This window comes from Gorilla gorilla, chromosome 15 (genome assembly GCF_029281585.2).
Source record: "Gorilla gorilla gorilla isolate KB3781 chromosome 15, NHGRI_mGorGor1-v2.1_pri, whole genome shotgun sequence".
Classification (NCBI taxonomy): domain Eukaryota; kingdom Metazoa; phylum Chordata; class Mammalia; order Primates; family Hominidae; genus Gorilla; species Gorilla gorilla.
Genome location: NC_073239.2, coordinates 88,543,484 through 88,566,277, shown reverse-complemented (window position 1 = coordinate 88,566,277; position 22,794 = coordinate 88,543,484). Strand labels below are relative to the sequence as shown.

The following is a 22,794-nucleotide window of genomic DNA, read 5'->3' as shown; positions in this document are numbered from 1 at the left end:
CATCCTGCTCCTGCCAGACCTGGTTCTTGCCACTCAGATGAGTCAGGCTCATGTTTTGGCTTCCACGTGGACCCTCCCTTCTCCCCAACACAGTTCCCAGAATACAGACTTCTCCCCAGGTCTAAGGGTTTTCACAACAACATTCTGAGATGTGATTAAGGCAATCCTGAAGAGATGGGGAAAGGACAGTGGATGGACAGAAAGAAGCTGACTTCTAGGCCAGGCGTGGTGGCTCACGCTGTAATCCCAGCTACTTGGGAGGCTGAGACAGGAGACTCGCTTGAACCTGGGAGGCAGAGGTTGCAGTGAGCCGAGATAGCACCACTGCACTCCAGCCTGGGTGACAGAGTGAGACTCTGTCTAAAAAAAAGAAAAAAGAAAGAAAAAAAAGAAGTTGATGACTTCTAGCAGACCACTAGCAGATTATTCAATTAAACTGCTTTAGTGTACATGATTTGAGGTAACCAAATTTATAGTGCAATTACTTAAAATCTGTATAGCCAACTTCTATTCCCATTTTGAAAGCACTTAATCTAGTTTAATTTTAGGCCTGGACTCTAATTCAAAGTGCTGCAGTTTACTCTTAACTCCAGACAAAAGTGCTAGGGCAACCTTGTAAAGGCAGAGTTAACCCACTACCTTTTGGGAGGGAACTCTCTATGGCTTTCAATTTAACAACAACCTTTGGTTTCTTACTTTCTAGGACCCCTCAGTCCCTCTCCCTCTGGCTTATTTTACTCAGGACTGAGTGTTTTAACGTATCTCCGTGTATCGTCTTCTCTTCACTATTCTTTCCTATTTTCAGAGTAGTGAAAAATATGTTTGTGTTATACTAGTTTTCCTTCCGCATAATCCTTTATTAATAAAGTGACACAAACATAGTTATTCAATCAAAAACCTGCCTTCTGTTGCTCTTATATCATCATTTCGGAACAAAATGATGAAGACTGTCAAGGATGATATACGGTCACTGTCACCTCAGAGTCTGCTAAATTCTAATCCACAGGGCCACTAAGCACGTCGTAACGACGTCTGTTGATAATCACACGGAAATTAAAAAGCAAAGCACAAATACCAGTGTGCAGAGTTGAAGGCTTTGCTAGAATCAATCTCTGTTGATCCTTATGGCTTTGGAACACTACCATGCTTTGAAAGTCACTACGGTATGCACCTCAGTTTAATTCTTTGTTTCTAGTAAAATATGAGAAGGCCTAAAACTAGTGCTTATGGGTCTGTGTTACTTACATTTGGGGCAGAGAGAGAGAGAGAGAGCAAACCTTTGAAGGCACACTTACCGCCTCTCTAGTGGGCGCCCATCACTGGAGATGCTTCGAGGGATGTTGGCGGCTCTTTCTGGAGGAGGCATCTTCCCATCTCCTTTTCCAGCATTCAGCCGCGAGGTCATGGGACTCTGCACCTGGGACGGGACTTGAGGTGAATGAGGCCCCTTGCTGGCGTTCCTCTGCCATTTGTTATTATTTCGGAAGGGAAACTTGAATTCGTATGAAACACCTTCATTCATTTTGTACTCCATCACTGGCATGCGGTAGGTTTCAGAGCAACTCCTATTAGGGGCAAGGCACAGGGAGAAACACAATGGATACTGCTTTTTCTTGCTGGTGGAACCACATTGATTCTCATTAACACTTAAAAATGGATCCACAATTTCACCCTCTGTTTCAAACCACCTTTCAATCTTTGGGCCCTATACTTATTTTCTTTTCAAAAACCAGAACCCAAGGAAGTATTATAATGGTATTTTCCTTTACTCAATCCCAACTTGTTGAGTGCAAGATACGGAGTCTTTGAAAAACAATGGGACCCATGGACACCCTGGGGGTGGCCAGACTACTGAGACCTGAGGAGGGAAGGCCACCAGGACAGCATGACAGGGGCATACCTGAGAGCATGAAGTCTCAATGGAAGCAAGCGGCTTCACACACCCACCACTGCACACCGCGACTGGGTTCTGAAAGGGTGTATGAGCAGCTTCACAACCCGCCACTGCACATCGTGACTGGGCTCCAAAAGGGTGAACGAGCAGCTTCACACACCTGCCATTGTACACCATGACTGGGACTCCAAAAGGGTGTACAAGCAGCTTCACACACCCGCCACTGCATACAGTGACTGAGTTCTGAAAGGGTGTATAAGCAGCTTCACACACCTGCCACTGCACATCTTGACTGGGCTCCAAAAGGGTGTATAAGCAGCTTCACACACTTGCCACTGCACATCGTGACTGGGCTCTGAAACGGTGTACGAGCAGCTTCATACCCCCACCACTGCACACCATGACCGGGCTCTGAAAGGGTGTACACGCAGCTTCACACTCCCGCCACCGCACGTTGCAACTGGGCTCCGAAAGGGTGTACGAGCAGCTTACAGACCATTTCACTTTGGACCAGCGACATCACAAGTGCTGTGTAGCCACATGCCTCCTGTCCTGGACAGTGCAGGCCCAAAGGGCGTCCGGCCAAAGGCCTGGTCTTGACGTGGATGAGGCTGAAGGCGTGGGGAGGGAAGGTGAGACAAGGAGACGGGGGGCAAAGTGGAAGGGTTTACATAGTTGGCTGGCAGGAGAATAAGGACAATGGAAGGTGCCACTCTTTCATGACCTTGTCTACATATCTCAGTGTTGACTCCTTACATTTCAAATGTGTATTCCATAACGCATCTTCTCCCCCACCTTCAGTAGAGTTTTTGTTATTGGAAAGTGCCACTTTTGGAGCACGTGCTCAGAAGGAGCAATGGCGTCTGCTGCCATCGTCACTTGACTCAGTCATAGCCCACGTCTCCAAGGAGTACTTTCTTCTTGGGGTTTCCTTACCAGTCCCCCAAATGTCCCAAAAGCCAAGGGTGACCTTAATCTGACCCTCCGCCCAAGGCTCCTCTCTATCCCTTTTATGCTTTAATAGCAATGGCTTTCACACTTTCTGGATGACAACCTAAGACATACATTTCACACTGGGACACAGCACCACCATATATACATACAGATGTGCATCCTTCCTCTCATGTCTTCCATTTTGCTGTATTCTGAATGAATACACTTCATCCAAAAATACACTGGGCACAATGTCCTAAATTGATCTGATGATCTACTTGAGAGTTATGGTCTGCAGTCTATAAAACATTGTTTTATGGCACATTTGACATTACTTTTAGTAGTTAATGACTGCTATGTCATTAAAACCTTTTCTCTAATAGAACATTTTCTCTAATATTAACGAATACAGTAGTATTACTTTAGGCTCTGATATAATTTCAAGCTTTGATTCTGATATTTATGACAAAAATATGCCATTGCAACCCTTTTCTGGTTGTTCATAGAGGTAATACACTGTGGTATAGTTTAGAGTCTTTCATTTGTGACTACAGCCTTTCGTTTCTGACTAAATAAGGCATATTATAAAGATCTAATGTTCTGGATCTGTAAATACAATGCAAAAATATTACATTTTACCAAAGGAATATTGACTAAAATTTATAATAATCCATGGAAAAATTTCACTTCTGCTCAAAATCTGGACTATCTTTGCTTCTCCTCAGCAATGCTCTTGTTCTAACTTGTAAACTCAAAGAACATCATCATCTATGCCCCTTTCTGTCGGCTGCTAGGAACCAGCACATGTACAGAACTTTATTATTATGTATTTTGGGCACCAACTTTCCAAAAATTTTCACCTAGGCCATGTTTTGCTTTCACTACTACCTCTTCCACCTCCAATTCCCTAGCTAAGCTTCTATTTTAATACTGTACAACTACTTTCTCTTTCTTTTTGAGAGAAGGTCTTGCTGTGTCGCGTAGGCTGGAGTGCTGTGACGTGATCAAGGTTCACCACAGCCTCAACCTCCTGGGCTCAAGTGATTCTCCCATCTCAGCCTCCTGAGTAGCTGGGACTACAGGTGTGCACTGCCACGCTCAGCTAATTTTTGTATTGTTTGTAGAGACAGGGTTTCGCCATGTTGCACAGGTTGGTCTCAAACTCCTGAGCTCAAGTGATGTACCTGCCTCGGTCTCCCAAAGTACTGGGATTCCAGCATGAGCCATTGTGCCCAGCTCACAAGTACTTTCATAGGCTGTTTTAAGTCCATTTTGCATCAGGCAGATAATAAAATAAATAATGATAATGGTAACAGACACAATAACAGGAATAACATAATATCAAACAGACAAGTTACTTTATCTTTGGGTTTCTTCAAACACTCTTTGGAATAGTCTTTTAAACTGCTTAACATTTAGTATGAAAACTGGCTAGAAGGCCTCTCTGGCCAAAGACGCTGTCTTCCCCACAGTCGACATTTTATTTCCACCCCTCATAACATATAACTAGAAACTTTCTTCATATCCCACATTGGCCAAATATAGTATGATAAAGTCTGAGCAGAGAGAAGATTCATTCATAAACAATGAATAAGCACAGAAGGTTCTGCAGAGCTAAACTTCAGCTACTCGCCATTTCTGATTGCCTTTTGTGGCCAGGGTAACCATCACTGGCTTCCTGGTCTCTTACTTAACTCTGCAAAACAGAAGAACGTTATGTAGAATCAAGAAGTATACAACAGACTGAAGAATACAGATTAAAAACTGGCTTTTAATGCTATGCATAAACTTTCATAAAAGGATTTTTATTATATCATTCTAAGTAAAATTCTGTGTTGACGAACGGTAACTCTATAATACTTATAACTTACAATAGGCCAGGCACGAATTTAGCCACTTTACAGCAACTCTATGAAGTGGATGCTATCATTATCCCCACTTTGTAGAGGAGGAAATAGAGGCCTAGAGAGATTAACCCGCCCAACTTTACACAGCCAGCAGGTGGCAAAGCCAGGATTTAAACCCACAGAATTAATACATACCATGTAGGTAAGACTGTGTAGGTTAGTCTTATTTTAGCCATTAACGAAACCATTCCAATTCTCCAAGAAAAATTCAACAACTTTTATAAAACCCAATTAAAGGGCTATGGCCAGCAGGAATTACAATGTCAATGCTAAAAGTGATAAGAGGTGACATGCTGAAACCCTAAATTAATGGAAAAGCTACTCCATCTCCTTACTCTGTTTTTCAGTCTTTGTATTCTTTCTCTTTTAATCTTTTATTTCTCATAACTCTCTCCTTTTTCCTTAAGACCCTGTGGAATATAGAGAAATGGTTGACTAGGAAATTGAACAGAACATCACAACACTGGACTCACGAGTCAGAAAAGTTTTATGTTTGAGGATGGCTTGGTCCCTATAAGCCATGTGACTCTGGCTTGGAAAAAAACACATAAATTATTTGAATCAAAACTCCTCCTCTGAAAAATGAGAGATCTGAACCACATGATTTCTAATTGCCCTCTTCACTCTAAAGCAGTATGCTTTAGCACTTTAAAATACTGGATTTTTAAAATGAAGAAAAAATGCTGTGACCTGTTCTTATTTAAGAGGTAATTTGGTCTTATGTAACCTGTTTGTTTTTAGCTTGTCATTTTGAATGGCCCTTAATTGCTTTCTTTAAGAACTATAGGCTAGTGGCCCTCAACAGAATAAAGGGTTGACCAATCTATGCAATACCATCCAGAACATCACAATTTAGTCTGTTCATCCAGGTACTTTTCATCTTGTCACGGGAATGATGGTGAAGACCCAGAGGTCACAGACACTAATCTATTGATGCTGGCTACCTACTGCAGAGGGGTGACAGCAGGGGGGTGAGAATCAGGCAAGTCCTGCATAAGGGGCCTGCTCACTCCAGGGAGGTTTTCCAGTGAAGTCTACCAGGACTGTGTCCATCGGGCTGTCATGCTAGCTGGTTCCGTTCACTCTTTGGGCAGCAACTGAACTTCTCCCAGCCTCATTCTCATCACTGTTTTAATAAAAATGAAGCTGCTGATACGGAAGTGCTGGGCAGGGAATAGCATGTTCCCTTTAAATGATATGAAGCAGGGAAGGGAAGAGCTGGGTAGAGGAGGGAGTGGTCCCTGGCTAGGGCTCCACCCCCACGGATCAAGATGAGGACAGGCACTCCTGCCTTTGTGTCCAGATGTTGCATTTCCGAAGACAACCCTGGCCCATGACGCCCCCATCCTGTGGCTATAAAGACCCGAGGCCCTCTAGATTTTCTAGTTTATTTGCGTACAGGTGTTTATAGTATTCTCTGATGGTAGTTTGTGTTTCTGTGGGATCGGTGGTGATATCCCCTTTATCATTTTTTATTGCATCTATTTGATTCTTCTCTTTTCTTCTTTATTAGTCTTGCTAGTGGTCTATCAATTTTGTTGATCTTTTCAAAAAACCAGCTCTTGGATTCATTGATTTTTTGAAGGGTTTTTTGTGTCTCTATCTCCTTCAGATCTTCTCTGATCTTAGTTATTTCTTGCCTTCTGCTAGCTTTTGAATGTGTTTGCTCTTGCTTCTCTAGTTCTTTTGATTGTGATGTTAGGGTGTCAATTTTAGATCTTTCCTGCTTTCTCTTGTGGGCATTTATTTAGTGCTATAAGTTTCCCTCTACACACCGCTTTAAATGTGTCCCAGAGATTCTGGTATGTTGTGTCTTTGTTCTCATTGGTTTCAAAGAACATTTTAATTTCTGCCTTCACTTCGTTATATACCCAGTAGTCATTCAGGAGCAGGATGTTCAGTTTCCATGTAGTTGAGCTGTTCTGAGTGAGTTTCTTAATCCTGAGTTCTAGTTTGATTGCACTGTGGTGTGAGAGACAGTTTGTTACAATTTCTGTTGTTTTACATTTGCTGAGGAGTGCTTTACTTCCCACTATGTGGTCAATTTTGGAATAAGTGCAATGTGTTGCTGAGAAGAATGTATATTCTGTTGATTTGGGGTGAAGAGTTCTGTAGATGTCTATTAGGTCCCACTTGGTGCAGAGCTGAGTTCAATTCCTGGATATCCTTGTTAACTTTCTGTCTCGATCAGTCTAATGTTGACAGTGGGGTGATAAAGTCTCCCATTATTATTGTGTGGGAGTCTAAGTCTCTTTGTAGGTCTCTAAGGACTTGCTTTATGAATCTGGGTGCTCCTGTATTGGGTGCATATATATTTAAGATAGTTAGCTCTTCTTGTTAAATTGATCCCTTTACCATTATGTAATGGCCTTCTTTGTCTCTTTTGATCTTTGTTGGTTTAAAGTCTGTTTTATCAGAGACTAGGATTGCAACCCCTGCCTTTTTTTGTTTTCCATTTGCTTGGTAGATCTTCCTCCATCCTTTTATTTTGAGCCTATGTGTGTCTCTGCACATGAGATGGGTCTCCTGAATATAGCACACTGATGGGTCTTGACTCTATCCAATTTGCCAGTCTGTGTCTTTTAATTGGAGCATTTAGCCCATTTACATTTAAGGTTAATATTGTTATGTGTAAATTTGATCCTGTCATGATGATGTTAGCTGGTTATTTTGCTCGTTAGTTGATGCAGTTTCTTCCTAGCATCAATGGTCTTTACAATTTGGCATGTTTTTGCAGTGGCTGGTACCGGTTATTCCTTTCCATGTTTAGTGCTTCCTTCAGGAGCTCTTGTAGGGCAGGCCTGGTGGTGACAAAATCTCTCAGCATTTGCTTGTCTGTAAAGGATTTTGTTTCTCCTTCACTTACAAAGCTTAGTTTGGCTGGATATGAAATTCTGGGTTGAAAATTCTTTTCTTTAAGAATGCTGAATATTGGCCCCCACTTTCTTCTGGCTTATAGAGTTTCTGCCAAGAGATCCGCTGTTAGTCTGATGGGCTTCCCTTTGTGGGTAACCTGACCTTTCTATCTGGCTGCCCTTAACATTTTTTCCTTCATTTCAACTTTGGTGAATCTGACAATTATGTGTCTTGGAGTTGCTCTTCTCGAGGAGTATCTTTGTGGCGTTCTCTGTATTTCCTGAATTTGAATGTTGGCCTGCCTTGCTAGGTTGGGGAAGTTCTCCGGGATAATATCCTGAAGTGTTTTCCAACTTGGTTCCATTCTCCCCATCACTTTCAGGTACACCAATCAAACATAGATTTGGTCTCTTCACATAGTCCCATATTTCTTGGAGGCTTTGTTCATTTTTTTTAACTCTTTTTTCTCTAAACTTCTCTTCCCTAAACCAGGAAGAAGTTGAATCCCTGAATAGACCAATAACAGGCTCTGAAATTGAGGCAATAATTAATAGCTACCACCAAAAAAAGTCCAGGACCAGACGGATTCACAGCCGAATTCTACCAGAGGTACAAGGAGGAGCTGGTACTATTCCTTCTAAAACTGTTCCAGTCAATAGAAAAAGTGGGAATCCTCCCTAACTCATTTTATGAGGCCAGCATCATCCTGATACCAAAGCCTGGCAGAGACACAACAAAAAAGGAGGATTTTAGACCAATATCCCTGATGAACATTAATGCAAAAATCCTCAATAAAATACTGGCAAACCGAATCCAGCAGCACATCAAAAAGCTTATCCACCATGATCAAGTGGGCTTCATCCCTGGGATGCAAGGCTGGTTCAACATACGCAAATCAATAAACGTAATCCAGCATATAAACAGAATGAAAGACAAAAACCACATGATTATCTCAATAGATGCAGAAAAGGCCTCTGACAAAATTCAACACCCCTTCATGCTAAAAACTCTCAATAAATTATGTATTGATGGGACATATCTCAAAATAATAAGAGCTATTTATGACAAACCCATAGCCATTATCATACTGAATGGGCAAAAACTGGAAGCATTCCCTTTGAAAACTGGCACAAGACAGGGATGCCCTCTCTCACCACTCCTATTCAACATAGCGTTGGAAGTTCTGGCCAGGGCAATCAGGCAGGAGAAAGAAATAAAGGGTATTCAATTAGGAAAAGAGGAAGTCAAATTGTCCCTGTTTGCAGATGACATGATTGTATATCTAGAAAACCCCATCGTCTCAGCCCCAAATCTCCTTAAGCTGATAAGCAACTTCAGCAAAGTCTCAGGATACAAAATACAAGTTCATATGGAACCAAAAAAAGAGCCCACATTGCCAAGACAATCCTACGCAAAAAGAACTAAGCTGGAGGCATCACGCTATTTGACTTCAAACTATACTACAAGGCTACAGTAACCAAAACAGCATGGTACTGGTACCAAAACAGAGATATAGACCAATGGAACAGAACAGAGCCCTCAGAAATAATACCACACATCTACAACCATCTGATCTTTGACAAACTTGACAAAAACTAGAAATGGGTCCAGGATTCCCTATTTAATAAACGATGCTGGGAAAACTGGCTAGCCATATGGAGAAAGCTGAAACTGGATCCCTTCCTTACACCTTATACAAAAATTAATTCAAGATGGATTAAAGACCTAAATGTTAGACCTAAAACCATAAAAACCCTACAAGAAAACCTAGGCAATACCATTCAGGACATAGGCATGGGCAAGGATTTTATGTCGAAAACACCAAAAGCAATGGCAACAAAAGCCAAAATTCACAAATGGGATCTAATTAAACTAAAGAGCCTCTGCACAGCAAGAGAAACTACCATCAGAGTCAGCAGGCAACCTACAGAATGGGAGAAAATTTTTGCAATCTACTCATCTGACAAAGGGCTAATATCCAGAATCTACAAAGAACTTAAACAAATTTACAAGAAAAAAACAAACAACCCCATCAACAAATGGGCGAAGGATATGAACAGACACTTCGCAAAAGAAGACATTTATACAGCCAACAGACACATGAAAAAATGGTCATCATCACTGGCCATCAGAGAAATGCAAATCAAAACCACAATGAGATACCATCTCACACCAGTTAGAATGGCAATCATTAAAAAATGAGGAAACAACAGGTGCTGGAGAGCATGTGGAGAAATAGGAACGCTTTTACACTGTTGGTGGGAGTGTTCAACCATTGTGGAAGACAGTGTGGTGATTCCTCAAGGATCTAGAACTAGAAATACCATTTGACCCAGCCATCCCATTACTGGGTATATACCCAAAGGATTATAAATCATACTGCTATAAAGACACATGCACACATATGTTTATTGCGGCACTATTCACAATAGCAAGACTTGGAACCAACTCAAATGTCCATCAATGATAGACTGGATTAAGAAAATGTGGCACATGTACACCATGGAATACTATGCAGCTGTAAAAAAGGATGAATTAATGTCCTTTGTAGGGACATAGAAGATGCTGGAAACCATCATTCTCAGCAAACTATCACAACGACAAAAAAACCAAACACCACATGTTCTTACTCATAGGTGGGAATTGAATAATGAGAACGCTTGGACACAGGAAGGGTAACAGCACACACTGGGGCCTGTCATGGGGTGGGGAGAGGGGGGAGGGATAGCATTAGGAGATATACCTAATGTAAATGATGAGTTAATGGGTGCAGCACACCAACATGGCACTTGTATACATATGTAACAAACCTGCACGTTGTGCACATGTATCCTAGAACTTAAAGTATATATACTTAGAAAAAAAAAAAAAAAAAGGAAAATGCCTGGCACCTAGTAGGGGCTCAGAAAGTTTGCTATACTGTCCCTGTCCTTTCTTCTCTTAAAAAAATTGTAGTTTGGAAACGATTCATAAAGGGGTCTGCATATTTTCCAAGAACAGGGAAGAGAGCCTTGTTTTACATGTTATTTTATTTATTAATTTATTCTTATTTTTTTGAGATGGAGTCTACCTCTGTCGCCCAGGCTGGAGTGCAATGGCACGATCTGAGCTCATTGCAACCTCTGCCTCCTGGGTCAAGTGATTCTCCTACCTCAGCCCCCCAAGTAGCTGAGACTACAGGCATGTGCCAGCACGCCCCGCTAATTTTTTTTGTATTTTTAGTAGAGAAGGCTGGTGAATCATTTGAGGTCAGGAGTTTGAGACCAGCCTCACCATGTTGCTCAGGCTGGTCTCAAACTCCTGACCTCAAATGATTCACCAGCCTCGGCCTCCCAAACTGTTGGGATTACAGGCTTTTACATGTTATTTAAGTACTACTTTTTTGTTGTTGAACTATTATACATATTTTAAAAGCTGCATTTTCAAAATGAATGACTCTCCCATGTGAACACACAAATCCATTTGTGTTTGTATTAGATCCTGGGGGTGTTTGTAATACATACAGTCATCACCTCCCCCACCCCCTTGCTTGTGTCCCTCTCCGGGTCCTGGCGACCCTAAGAACCACCACGCTGAGGGGCAGAGGGGCAGCTTGCCTCAAGGAGGCCTGTCCTGCCTCTTGCTGCAGCTGCAGTGACTGGTGGTGAAGTCCCAGCTGACAAAGAAGAGAATGACTACTCAAAGAACAGAGTAATTAGTTGCTACAAAAACAGCAGTGGGAGTGTGAAGTGCGGAGGAGAAGAAAAAAACGACACAAGAGCATTATTCTATTTTGTTGAAAACTGTAACAAGGTGTTAATGCTTCAGCTGTTCCCTTTGAAGTTATCTCTAAAGAAAGGAGAAAGGAGCAGGCTTTCAGCCCTCCAAAGGCATCAAGGTATTTCCCACCTGCCCTGCCCAGGTCTGACTTTTCAGGTGGAAACTGTATGGCTTTTCAGATGGAAACTGTATGGCTTTTCAGATGGAAACTGCAGTGAAAGGGGCCCTGCGTCTCCCTCCAGGCTGGTGGGGCTGTGCAGTGCACTAATCCTTCCCCCAGCCTCCCCTCCTGGCACCCAAATGACATGTCACTGGCAGCTCCACTGGCTCCTCCGGGAAGGCCTCAGAGCGTCACAGCGGTGTGACAGCTCATTCACTCCCTGGTGTGCTGGAGCTGGTAATCATCCCATCTACCCCAATGCTGCCTGCAGTGACATCACATCGGTAGCTTGGAACCAGCCATAGTGGGAGTATCTGCATCATAGAAATCAGCAAATACTACAAATAAAGTTTTCTTCCCCCCAGCAGAAAGCCAACTCACCAGCATATCACTGCTGATTCTAGTGTATAAGGAAAGGATCCGTGCTCTAAGCACACAACGTGGCAGTTCAGAGCCTGGACTCTGATGTTAGACCTAAATTTGTCAGATGAGCTTAGCAAGTTACTAACCTTTGAGTCTCGGTTTCTTTTAAAACAGGAAGGCTACTAACACTATCACAAGAGAGGGTTGTTAGGAGAATTAAATGCACTAATCCATAAAAAGTGCTTTTTTCAGGGCCTGGCATATTAAGGTAAAAAACTCAGTATATTAGTTATTTTCACTGACACACCACAATATATCTAGTCTAGTATTCCTCCTATCATGGCTCCATCTATCCAGGATCAGGCCTCTTATCCATCTTTCTAGTAACAGCTATTTACAATTTTGATGTCTGTACTGTTGTCTCATCCCACCCACAGTCACACAAACCCATTTCCCTCTCCTTTCCCGCATATAAACCTGGGAGCCTAGATACAAGGGAAAGACTTCTGAGTGGGCAAGATGGCATCATAAGGTCAAGGGCTCCATATTTCAGTAGACGGTCCTTAGACTAACAACTGTAACTCTTTACTGTAGGTAATTAAGGTTGACAATTTACAAAGCTTGGCTATCTTCTCCCATTTATAATTGCCTGTTCAGAAGCAATAAAGTAGACAATTTGAAGGAGAGACAGCAGAGAAAGAGACAAGACAAGGAATGCAGCAAGACTGGAGACTGTCATAAGCAAGAACCCCACTGCCTTTCTGAGCCACCTCACATAATTTTTTAAATCACAGTTCAGCACATTACTTAACATTTAATGATGATATGCTTGGGGAAACCAGAAAAGGCTAATAAGGTTCATCAGACCTGGTTAACTAAGGCAGGGTATGTGGGTAGGGCAGTTTCTGAATATTTACTCCTCTCCGAAACAGGTGAAATTAAAAGTTCATATTTTGATTTCCAGGGAAATGCAGTCATCCAAAAGGCAGTTCTTCAAACTATCAGACAAAGGAATTTTTCTATATTTTGACATATATACACAATCCCTAGGCCATCTAGGAGGTAAGCAGTATTAGGAAATACTATCCTGAGCAAAGTATATAAAACACACACATGCACACACACACACATATATATTTGCTGCTCTTTACTTTTTAAAAGACACAAAATGCCTATCATAACCATTAACTTTCTACCATCTGACATTCACAAATCCATGAGAGCTCAGGTGTAGGACTGGTCATCTTAGTGGCAAAATAGGACACAGAACACTGTCTTGGCTTTAGAAAGCCTAAGAATCAATTGCCAAAGCTTAAGAGAAATTCTTAGAAAATAATGGCATAAAATAAAAAGAGAGATCTTAAAAACTAGCAAAAATAGCATGTGCATGTCCAAAGGAGAAAATAAACAGTTGATTAAATTTCTTCCACCAAGAAACCTCCCCAGAGACAGAGAAATTAAATTTTCAACAGTGCTGCTGGCTTGGCAGGAGCTGTGGGGGGTTGGGTGGGGCAGGGAGCTCTTAGGTTTTCCCTTCTGGAAAAGACTAGGAACCAAAATGCCAAAGCACCATGAGCAGGGGCAGCTCACCTGAAGCCAAACCCTAGCACATGCAGATACAGTTAGGAAAGCAGCTGCCAGACTGAGACAGCAAAGGTCCAAACAATTGCTGAGTTTTGGGCAGCAATTGGGAGAGAGAAGAGAATAAGAGCATCATGGAACATAGAAGAAAAGCAATCTGACAATTTGAGATGTTGAGTGTCTTTTAATGTTAAGTGTTGAATGTTTCTCAGCTCCCAGTGGAAAATTCTTAAGATGGATATTACCAGACTTCTCTATCTGTCATGGCAACTTTATAAATCCAGTGATGTAAATCCTGGGAATGGTCCCATTTAGTCACTCTTTCCAGCTGCTGTCACCACACACTGAAAGGGAGCTTCGTCCTGAGTCAGACTCCATGGATGAAACATTCAGCATCACATGTAACCTATTGTTCTTCACAACACCCTACTCCACTACCTGCTAAGAGATGTTCTACATGGTACACAAACCCTGCACTCGAGTCTCAGGCCCACAGCTGTCTCCTCAGACCTACCTCCGCGGGGTGCAGTCATCATGGGGGGGAATGATGACAACCTTCACCGTGACAGATGTTCTCAGGAGGTCGATCATCTGCTCATGGCTCAGAGTGGCTACCGCCACCTTGCAGATCTCCACCAGGCGACTGCCCTGCCTCAGCCCTGCCTGCCAGGCATAACCGTAGGGCTCCACATCCGCCACGATGCCCTCGTAGTTGACATGGAAGCCAAGCTGTCCTAGCCCATTTCTTCGCAGAGTCATCTCCACCGATTCACAGCCTTTTGAAACAAACTAGACAAGGAAATAAAAGATACTGTGGTTTAAAGCAACAGGGTATTAAGTGGTGGACGTGGAACTGGAAAATCATTGCAAGCAGGGTTAGTTCTGAATACCTTATTGCCAGCTGAAGAGCAGTCTGGTTATTTCTTCTTCACTAATCTCCTATTCATTAGGCCAAAAGGAATATACTTGTTGCATCCAAAAAGCTCAACGGCTTCCCTGAAGTTACAAGGAAACCTCTACCAGAGACCTATAGGGAGCTGGCAGTAAATAGAAACCATATACTGCTACTCATTTAGCCTTTGTAAAATTCAAGGCAGCAGATACTCAAGCAATTCTTTTCAACACCATCACCAGATGACTGGGCTGCAGCACCAGGGAACAGGTCACATGCAAATGGGTTTTGAACATGAACATGAACACACACACACACACACACACACACACACACACACACACAGAGTAAATGTGTCTTCCCCAATTTGTTCTACTTTTCCGAAACATCCATGGAAAACACAAGCATGAGATAAACTCTGTTTGCTTCACATATCAAGGGAGTTTTCAGAGGAGCTAATAACAGAGCACAAGGTTCAGTAACTTGGCTCTAGTCTGTATTGAAAACTTTATGAAAGAGAAACTACATGTAAGGAAGAGGAAGGAGAGACTCACCTGCAACCTTTTGACAATCTCTTTGATCTCCTCATTGTTAATAAAACTCCCCACTGAAACACATTCTCCTCGTTCATAGAAGATTTTGAGGCTGGTGTCAGTTGAAGTCCACCCTATCACATCTCTACAGGAACAGTTGAAGACCACGCTCTTTGTTTCCTGTTCAATGAGCACAATGAACTCATTGGAGATCCCTAAAAGGCAGTCTAGTTCCATGGCCTTGTTGTAGTCTTCAGCCCGGACTGCCCATACAATGGCCCCCATGCTGCTGAGCTCGGCTCCTGGATATGGCTTAGACTTTTCCTTCTTCTTGGAAGCCAGAGAGATGAATGGAAACTTGCCAGAAGGGTCAATAGGGGTGTTGGTGACATTCTTTTCTGCCAGATCTTTCAGGTATTCCTGGCGGGTCCGAGTTGCCATGGCCCGGAACTTCTCCGATTTATGAGCAGCATTTTCTGCATTAATCACTTTCGCCAAAAGGAAGTCCCTGAACACATTTGACTTAGGGAAAGTGACCCCTTTAGGAATGGGAGGCCCAAAGGAAGGCACATCTCTGGACCTGGTAACAGCCACACTGAGAGATAAAGATCAAAGAGAGCCACGTCAGTATTTCTCAGTCTCACAGCATCAGAATAAAATATACTTTCTCAAAGACAAAGATGTACCTCAGATACAAAATAGCTGCTTATTTTTCCATGAGAAACAACACACATTTCTACTTAATACGAGTATATTTTTTCATTCTACCACATTTAGGATTTACACAACATAAATTTTTTTCTAGGCCAAAAACAAACCTCCCAAAATCCCAAAAGCTAACACTATTAACTTTTTTTTACCAGACAGGAAACTGACCAAAACTCCATGAAAAAAATAGGTTTACTGTAATATTCTGTGTCAGACATTTTAAATACCTACTAACTGTTTTCAAGGGAGGTTACTGTAACCACATCATCTTTCAGAACAAGCATACATTCTGTGAGAACACAAATGTGTTCTCCATTTTAGATATGATGGCTATAAGCAGACAGCTTACATTGAAAATATCAGAAGATGCATGCCATAAAAGAAATGAATTAAATTTCAATAAAACTTAACTAGTATTTGTTGGCCTAAGTGTGAGGCATTATGCAACCAGATTAAAAGCATAATTTTAAAATGAAAATTGGAATCTGAGTAATAGTATGAGAATCTTTATGTAATAGCAACAATGCTTTAAAATCACATTTTTAAACTGAGCTATTCCTTGGTCCTTTTGGTATTTTATTCTGCTAATCTATTTCTAAGAAAAATATTTTCCTTCTCCCATTCCTTTAAGCAAGATTGATATAAGAAAGCCTGTTCCAGTCATTTCTTCTGAATATATATTCCTAAAATTGGGCCTAAGAAAAGGATCATATGAACATTTGTAATAACTTATTATTTTTAACCTCAAAAGGAAAAAAAGTAAGTTTCTCCTAAAACAACAAAGGAAGTTGTTGATATAGAAATAGAGAGGTTGAGTGTTTTATATCATTTCTCAAGATTTTAGTAAAGTTTGACATGACTGGAAATGATTCTAACACATCGAAAATCGCTCTTTCCAAATTAAAAGTGAACAAATTATGCAATTATACTTAGTATTAGGCAAACAATAAAAAAATCGGTTTCTTCTGAACTCTTGGAATAGAAATGGCATCATCAGAGAGTATGCATCTTTCAAATAAAATTGAAGAGCTCTGTTTCACTTTTTCTTTAGGAAGGGTTTGCTTTAAGATATTCAGCTTTGTTTTTCAAGAAATAGTTATTTCTTGTGAAAACAAGAAAAATAAAAATCAGCAACCTCAGGAGGCAAATTATATTTCTGGTGGAATGGAAAAGCTACATGCTCAGAAGATGCCATGGGATGGCCTATCTGTTGGTTTTACAAGTGTATTTTTAAAAGACTACCTAGTTCACTTCATGACAAAGAACAGTGGCAACCAACACTCCATTTTCTAACTGGAGGAGAGAATTCAGAGACTTCCATATGGCTTAATTATACCAATATATATAAGGAAGGCAATTTTTCTTGTCTATTGTGAACTGCCTGACTTGAACGCTGACAGCTGTATAATTTTAATTTGATCGTGTTATTTTTCTCTTAAAGTCAAGCAAAAGATGCTGAAATCCAGGTTTGCTAGATTTTTCTAAGTGGAATCCTGTAAGAATCCAGAAATATTTAGTATCTTTCACTTTAAAATTGGCAATTTCTCATCTGCTATTTCACTCAAATTGTTATTCTTTCTCAGAAAATATCTGTGATTTTATTTTAAATAAGGAGAGCAAAATGCTTAGCAGGCGGTGTGATTTTAAGCACCCTCCATCTACTTGCCCCTTAAACTAACTGGCTTTCTGCAGATCCATTTACTAATTGATAGAACTTTAGACAAACATACACTGAAAACCTACCAATAATTAGAAACAGCTATAATGAACTGTGAGGAAAAGAACTGAATCCTTACCATATAATTTTCAATGATTCACTGTGGTAGGGAGGTAAATGATACAGGCACTGAAATCAGCTTCGCATAGTCAGAAATAGAATCCTTACAGAAGATGAGGAAGATGACACCCTGGAATGCTCTTTTCAAATAAATGATTTTGTTTTGGATAAATCAAACTGGCAAGGTTTCTACAAGGTTAAAAGCTCATTAATTTAGATGCCACAAATTCTGAACTCTTGATAATAAGGCCTGGTTTAAGCTAAACAGAATATTTAGAAAAAAGCCTTTCTAGAATCTCAGTTTGCTGCATGTAGTTACTTAAGATATATTAATTATAAACGGTTCTTGGTATTTTTAAAAGCAGATTCCAAAGGGCCTCTGCTTGGCTGTATGTGTATTAGCCTAGTTGGCAATTCTGTGTCTTCTTGGAAATAATACATGCTTTAAAATCATAGCCATGTTTTATTTACCCAGCATTGTTGACGACTGGAATGTTCTACTCAGCAGGGTTATCTAGATGACAGACAGACAGAGCTAGAGGCTAAAACAGTGATGGAAAGTTATCACAGGAAGGGAACTTAACAGAACTCAATGTTCCTCAAATTCTTTCAGTAAAATCTTTGGGTTTCATTTGAAAATTCACCTCGATTTTACATTCTACTGAAAAATATTTGTGTTCATTTTCATATAAAAATATCTTCTCACTCCAACATCTTTGGGTACACTGAGCGACCAGGAAGGTGTCTTGTTTGTATTCTGTGGTTTGACATCTTCATGAACCTCTGGTTGAGCAGCTGGTACAAATTCTTCACTTCTCCAGGAACAGATACAGAGAAGTAAAAGGATTTACCCAGATTTGTTAGAGAGAGCCAGGATTGGAATGTAAGCTTCTGGATAGCCAAGAGAGTGCTCCACGACAAGCCCACACTTACTCCCTCTGAGGAAGTGCTTTCAAACCTCCTACTCCTGAGGTGCCTGCTAAAAGGGACCATTCACATGGGTCACATGGCCTAAGAGATGATGAGGCTAATTCTACTCGATATGGGCCATGTAACGTTGGTTGGCATCAAAGAGCTTGAATGAAATAACAAGTGTTGATACCCAAAGCCAACTTCAAGCTGACACATGAAAATGTTCCAAAGACTTTTTTTTTTTTTTTGAGACGGAGTCTCACGTGTTGCCCAGGCTGGAGTGCAGTGGCACGATCTCGGCTCACTGCAACCTCTGCCTCCTGGGTTCAAGCAATTCTCCTGCCTCAGCCTCCCCAGCAGCTGGAACTACAGGGGCCCGCCATCTCGCCTGGCTAATTTTTTGTATTTTTAGTAGAGACAGGGTTTCACTGTGTTAGCCAGGATGGTCTCGATCTCCTGACCTCATGATCCGCCTGCCTCAGCCTCCCAAAGTGCTGGGATTACAGGCATGAGCCAACACGCCTGGCCTGTTTCAAAGACTTCTGAACAGTTTAGTGGATAAAAATTGAGAAATATAAGACATTTGAACTTTGGAAGCACAATGGAAAAAACAGCAATAATCAACAATCCCCAGCCCAAAATTTAAAAGGAAGGTGATACAGAAAACATCAAACGGGAGAGGGAAGTTTCCTCTTCTTGGAGCCTGAATCAGATTACTGGCCAGGGCAGCTTCCAAGAAAGCAGATCTGGGCAAAGGACAGGAAAGATCAAACACGTGCCAATCATTCTCTCGATTTCTAATAGTATTGATCCACCAGTCACTGAGTACCTACTATGTGCTAGGCACTTTGCCTTTGCTGAGGATCAAGGCTGAAGATGTCCCGGGCTCAGCTCTCCAGAAACTCAAAGTCTGGTGGGAGCCACAGCCAGTGATTTGAGTCTCCTACTTGCGAAGTACAGGGTGCTACTGGTAGCACTTAGGAAAGGCACTTTAGTCCTGGGAGGTCCAGGGAGCCTTCTCAGAAAAAAGAAAAGCAGGAATTCATCAGATGGAGGGAAAGGGGAATGTGTGAGAGGAGCAGCATGTGCAGAGCGGAGGGGCAGAGCATGCTGTTCTGGGGAGTGGTGAGTAGCTCCAAAGGGGTGAGGTAGGCATGGGGTGCAGACTGGTAGATGAGACTGAGAGACAGGAGGCCAAACCTGAAGCCCCCATGCAGTAAGCTATGCTTGCAAGTCTGAACTTTCCTCTAAATGCTTTTAAGCACAATAAATGACATAATCAGATTCTTGTCTTAGAAAGGTCAGCTGCAGTGGACAATAGGGATGCTGATTAATTGAGGCTTGAAATAGACCTTATGAAAGAAATTTCTATCACTTGACCTACTTGGATTTTTCTTCTTCTCAGCTGAAGCTTGCAACTTCTTTTTTTTTTTTTTTTTTACAGAGAGGAAAGAGGATGAACACAGACATTTAATGGACGTGCATCACGCTTCCTCCCTGCCTATGCTAGACATTTTACTTAATAGGATTTTAAGTGGATGTCAAGCAACTTCCCACTGCACTGTTTAACAATTTGGTCTAATTCCAAGTGCTTTTTGTACTATATCATACGGATTCCTTTCAACAGTTATTACATTTTAATTACCGGGTACGGAAACCTCTCTGAGAGGAGTAACACATATTTCTACCTTCCTAAACATACCTACTGACCACAGTTTAATATTTGTTTTGAACAATCAGGGTCCTTGTTATGACTACTTATTACTATTTTAGTTTTAAAATGAATAACAACTCTTTTATTTCATTAAATAGTGTGTCAATGTTCCAATTTACAATTGTTTAGGATGTCCTAGGATTTTCTTTATAGTCTTTTTGTCTAAATTGGGATCCAAATAGGATCCACACATCGCAATTAATTTAGCTTTAAAAAATGTTTTATTCTATAGATTCCCCTCCACTTCCTCACTATTTCTTGCAACTTACTTGTTGAAGAAATGGGGCTTTTTGTCTGCAGAGTTATTCAGGGTCTGAATTTTGTCAACTACAAACATGTTCCTCTGTCTTTTGTATTTCCTATAAATTGGCTTTTCTGGAAGCTTGATCAGATTCAGATTTAATTTTTTTTAGGGGGTAGCAAAAATAATTCATAGGTGAGGTTGTATTCTTCCATTATGAGGCACGTATTTGTCTCTTTTTATAGTATTTGCATCCTTTGATGATCAATGCTTAAATCCATTAATTCAGTAGTTGTTGAAAAATGGTATTATCTTATACTGTGTTTCCACAGTGAAGCCCTCAGGAGTGACTGAAGCACACAATAGTTCCCCCTTATCTATGGTTTTAACTTTCTGTGGTTTCAGTTAGCCGTGGTATAGTACAGTGAGGTATTTTGAGAGAGAGACCACATTCATATAACTATTATTATACTGTTATAACTGTTATATTTTATTAATTACTGTTAATATATTACTGTGCCTAATTTAGAAATTAAACATTATCATATAGGAACAAACATAGTATATATAGGGGTAGGCACTATCCATGGTTTCGGGCATCCTCTGGGGGTCTTGGAATATATCCCCAACAGATAAGGAGGAGCTACTGTATTTGGTTGTTTGCCCCAAAATCAAATGGCCCCAGATTGCTATGCTTATTGAATTCATATCTTTGATGTGAATAGTTTTTCAGCATCTCTTCTATCAATAAACAAGTATTTGTTTCCAGTATATACTCGCTATTAACAGCTCCTCCTTCTTTTTTTGCTTCTAATCTTCTCTATCAACTGGGATCAGATAATTAAGGTCACTGCAACGATACAAATAAAACAATAGAGACTGGAGGGCTCTCATCAGTTATGGGATAAGCTTTCGTATGCAGACTTAGTGACTGATTTCTGAGTTCTTGGCTACATGATGACTCACATTAACTGGCCTCTGGAATTAGTCTGAATTAGTCAGTTATTCCTATATAAGCTTTCTAGTCCCCAGGGAGGTATAATACCACATTATTTTGAGATCTCCTGTCTAGATCCACTATAGGGATTTTTCTCTCTTTGTTCTCATGTTATATCCCAGGGTCCAGAGTAGTGTCTAGCACATATATGCTAAGGGCTGGATAAAGAACTAATGAAAAATAAATGGATAATGACAGTCTCCAAATTTATCTTTCTGTGTACAAATTACCTAGCATGGTAACACTGGATAATTTTTCCTAGAATTCTACTTATGTAGTGTTGAATTGACGGCCTAGCATTCTGGAGGCCTCTACTGCCTGGTCATCTTTTCTGCATTAGTAGGCCTTTTTATTGTACTTTCCATCCTCCTTCCCATTTCTAGGCTTCTGTCCTTTCCACTGACCACTCCTAGAATGGTTTCTCTTTTTCCCATTGAATTCCATCCAGCTATGCTTTAACACACACATCAAATCCCATCTTCTCATAAATATCCATATAACTTCAGCCTGTAATGACCCCACACCTCTCCACACTATTACTGCAGGACACTCTTTCAAGGAAACTTTTCCCCTTTCCACAGTTCAGATACCAGGTAGGTGTAAGTAAATAAATCTGTGTGTTCATGGTGGAGAAAGTTGGGACCAAGAGGTTTTAAATGCTAAAAAGCACGTTGGGTACAAAAAATAGTTAGAAAGAATGAATATGACCTAGTTATTTGCTAGCACAACAGGGTGACTATAGCTAAAAATAATTTAATTGCACGTTTAAAAATAACTAAAAGAGTATAACTAGATTGTCTGTAACACAAAGGATAAATGCTTGGGGTGATGGATACCCCATTTACCCTGGTGTGATTATTATGCATTGCATGCCTATATAAAAATATCTCATGTAACCCAAAAATATATACACCTACTACGTACCCACAAAAATAAAAAAATAAAAAAAACTTTAAAAAAGCATTTGAGTTACTCTAGCTATATCACTTAGGGATAAAATTAAATTAGATTTAAATAAAATGAGTATAAATCAACCCATGTCTAAGTTTTTCCACCAAACCACCCCTACTAAAACAGGCCTATAAATTCATATCCCTAGTAGTTTGGGGAGTGGCTGGGGCTTGAGAAAAATTCACAGGTGTAGAAATTCTTTGAAGACCCATGTTTTATCTGAAAACTGATATTTTCCATTCTACCTCATAATACATTTATTTTCATGAGAAAATAAGCTCGTCCTTACCCTGCCTCCCCCCAACATTAAAGGCTTGAAGAAAGGTGTCCTGTTTATTCTGTGTCTTCAAACACTTCCTGACATCACCACATACCTGAGGAGGTGTGCCTGCCTCTTTTGAGAAGGACCAAAAAATTATTGATCTTTAAAGTTTGCAATAGGCATAGGTCACTACTCTATAATCTCTTGTGATTTCTTTCAGTGATGTTACAAACTAATGTTTTCTTGGATTTATAAACAGGCCAAAATTCACAGCTTAAAAGCTGTGTGTTGGGCCTTCAAACAAGCCTAGTAACTAGGAAATTCCAGACCTGCCCACATGTCTTGAGCAGGGGT

General features: G+C 40.7%; 1 protein-coding gene across 37 annotated transcripts in view; it reads right to left on the bottom strand.

Moving 5' to 3' along the window:
• The window catches only part of SIPA1L1 (signal induced proliferation associated 1 like 1), a 415,163-nt gene that overhangs the window by 52,782 nt on the left and 339,587 nt on the right, over positions 1-22,794 (bottom strand). For all 37 annotated transcript variants that reach the window (XM_063697940.1, XM_055362226.2, XM_055362236.2 and 34 more), the window contains 3 exons: positions 14,900-15,473; positions 13,968-14,242; positions 1,296-1,565 (listed from right to left, as the gene is read on the bottom strand). In XM_063697940.1, coding sequence (XP_063554010.1) covers positions 1,296-1,565; positions 13,968-14,242; positions 14,900-15,473 — 1,119 coding nt within the window. The remainder of the gene's footprint in view (positions 1-1,295; positions 1,566-13,967; positions 14,243-14,899; positions 15,474-22,794) is intronic.